Source organism: Typopeltis vanoorti, chromosome 11 (genome assembly GCF_054136105.1).
Source record: "Typopeltis vanoorti isolate ZY-2024b chromosome 11, IOZ_Tvanoo_1.0, whole genome shotgun sequence".
NCBI classification, from domain to species: Eukaryota; Metazoa; Arthropoda; class Arachnida; order Uropygi; family Thelyphonidae; genus Typopeltis; species Typopeltis vanoorti.
Window position 1 is genome coordinate 60,292,616 of NC_143559.1, and position 3,148 is coordinate 60,295,763.

At 35.0% G+C, this 3,148-nt stretch overlaps 1 protein-coding gene across 1 annotated transcript; it reads right to left on the reverse strand.

Annotated features, from left to right (window-relative positions):
- Positions 1–468: 468 nt before the first annotated feature.
- On the reverse strand, positions 469–822 carry LOC150101631 (lactosylceramide 4-alpha-galactosyltransferase-like). Its single transcript, XM_090399865.1, has one exon. The coding sequence runs from the start codon at positions 820–822 to the stop codon at positions 469–471; it is 354 nt and encodes a 117-aa protein (XP_090255991.1).
- Positions 823–3,148: the final 2,326 nt, after the last annotated feature.

The following is a 3,148-nucleotide window of genomic DNA, read 5'->3' on the forward strand; positions in this document are numbered from 1 at the left end:
AAAGAAAACCCTCTAAAAGAATGTTTATTCCTGTCATTGTAAAATAGAATTTAGCTTGATGTAATTTTTTTTTCACCAGAGGTCATGCCAGTAGAATAACATGTAATGAAATCATTGTTTCTCCAGCTCACAGTTAATGATGTAACTCAGCTTGTTCTGTATATTTATGTACGCACCAGATGATGAGCTTAATGTGAAGATCGAAACGTCGGGATAATAAAACGATTTTTTTTTTTTTTTTTTTAACACGGTTGTAAATTCCATAAAATTTTTAAAATGAATGCTGATCACCGTGTAACCCTAAAAGAAAGGATAACAATATCATACTTCAGATGTGTCATTCATATTTTCATGAATATACATAGGCACCTTGTTTATAAAAATTTATCACACTCTGCTATATACGTGTTTCTATGTACATTGATATTAAGCTAATTCTTTGCGAGCTTGGTGGGACCAATGGCCATCTTATCCATTTTTCAGCCAATACTTCGTAAATTCAAATTTACGAAGAAATCGAGTTGACTCCGTAACGCCATTATACGTTCGAATATGTGGATCATAATGTTCAACAAATTCATGGATGCAGTACTCCAAGAAAGGATGGAACTTATCAAAAGCAGAGACTGAATTTGCCAAAATGGTGTCATTTTCTTTAAAGAACACATTTTGAAAGTGTCCCAATGAACGAAGTACAACAACATCTAAATCCAGATAAACACCGCCATATTTCCAAACCGCTACAAGTCTCAAACCATCACTAATATGTTGAACTTTATTGCCTCCATTTCCCCATTTGGAAGTTCTGTACCATTCACTCATTGATTACCAGTCAGAAGTTGTTCTACATCGGGTGTCTGAAATACCACGTTTGAATAAAGTCTGTTTACATCCTCCATAAGGTGGGTCATCTGTATATTACGGCTTGCCACATACATCATTATCTGCATGTTGGGATTGTGTTTGGCTGGCCGACTCAACTGCACACATTTGGCGTCCGCTCAAGACAGATCGATCAGAAGTCTTAAGAAGAAATATTTGAGGTGTCGAAGAAAAGAAATATTCTTGAATCTTTCTTGACATGGTTTCTAAATGATAATCTTTCGACGATCCTTTTCTACCTGTTGGGAAAATAATGATTTCACCTTTTTTTTTTTTTTCAAAGCACGTATTAAAGGAATCGAAATATTGACTTTTCTAGGGTAATAGAAAAATATTTTGGCTTATTTGTTATAGCTTTTATTACCTCAATTAAGAATACTGGCAATATTTCCAATGAAATTATGGTAATCAGATTAATTACACTATTAGGATTCAATTAATTTACATTACTTGCCTGGGTGTCTTAGTCCAGTTGATATCGGCTAGGCATTTGGGCTGGAATGATCTGGGTTCGAATTCTTTTTAGAGTGCAATGAACCTTTAAAATGAGGTTTCAAATGTGATCAGTCATCCGATCACATATGGAAGTGGAAATATTCCCTTTAGGAAACGAGCTTTCACATACAATTATACACATAAACTGCAAAACCGAAATTATGCATTGATTACTACCAAAAAACAAACAAAAAAAGGTAAATCTTGTTTAAACATGATATAATTGCCACGTATCGCGCATGAGGCACTATCATGAGTCATATATTCGTTGACAGTGTGTAAATAACACCTAAATACTGTGATTTATTATCATTATTATTAAGACAGATCTCCAGGGAGACAAACTCATCGAGGGAGGCCACATACTACACGGACTCAAGAAGAAGCTGTCATACTTATTCTTGAATTCATTCACGCAGCTTGCACTCACAACATCCAATGAAAATCCATTCCAATCACGCACTGTCCTATGAGAGAAAAATCTAGCCCTAACCATCCCCATAGCGGCATTCATTCTTAGCTTACAAGGATGTACTGCTTCCCCACCCTCCATAAATTGAAAAATTCGTCAACTGATATCCTGTATGACCCTTTCAGAAGCCTCAATCATATCATCCCCTCTTTCTTCTGTTTGCTAGTGTCTACAAATTCTCAATCTTTCTTCATAATCCTGATATTCCACAATCCTGATCTCATTTTAACACTGTCCTTTAGATATTTTTTTAGTAGTAAACTTCTCCTTTTTTCGCTCGAAACTCTTAAGCTTCGTGTGAAGTCTAGTCATATGCTTATATATTCATTAACATGATCGAAATACACTCTAAATATCGACCTCCTTTTTCTGGGTTAAAACCTCATAAGATTTTATTGTCTCATTTTGCCGTTACCTCTTACCAGGCGAAACACCCTTGATGCTTCGTAGTAATGACGAAATCTTGTATCACTACTGTCAAATTCCAGAATAACTTCAAAAGAATTTTGCTTGAATCGCAGCACAGATGACTCGTAATATTTTAAAAATTTGTTCCGATTATTATTGTAGCTAGATTCATACATATCTCACATTACACTTGTATTAGAAACAAACATTCTATTAAATCTATTGCCAAGCTGAAAATTGGAATTTCGTGGGGTGGGCAAATTTTTTTTTATTTTTTATTCAGTTAGCGACGTCCACGCGTATAACGCGTGATCGGCCTTCTGGTGAGAACTCGCATCGCGCGATATCGCGTGATTGGTAATGAACGTGTTAAAGTCATTTTTCTAGTGTTAATTTACTCGTGTTTTATCGTAAGTTTCATCGTGTTGCAGTGTGATTGCAGCGCTCTCTGGTGTTGCAAGTATACTGCGTAAATTATTTAGTATGTTGATTTTTTTTCTTGTTGCAGATTTCTTTTAATTTATTATTAGTACTTGTTAAATTTTAAATAATGGCATACTTTTTTCATTAGTAATTAGATGAAAGACGTTAATTTGAATTAATAGAATTTAATATGCGATTTTAATTTGATATCAATAAAGTACCCGTGGCACCCTGTTTATATTCCAAAGCGGTTGCTGTCACTGAACACTTCTGTGATTTGAAAATAAACTTTGAATCCAACATTCATTCACTTATCATGTTGTATTGTGCTTTCTTGGACTTTTGACCTTTAATTGCCACACGGAAGCACATACTATGACCCTCAGTACAGTAACAAGAGTATTAAGCGCCTGTGTGCAAGTTCCAACTTGCGCCCCTCCCCCTACCAACCCAAAAATTACAAAAAGT

What these genes read in the sequence shown, in the direction of transcription:
- LOC150101631 (XM_090399865.1), bottom strand. Translation starts at nt 822, where the DNA reads ATGAGTGAATGGTACAGAACTTCCAAATGGGGAAATGGAGGCAATAAA.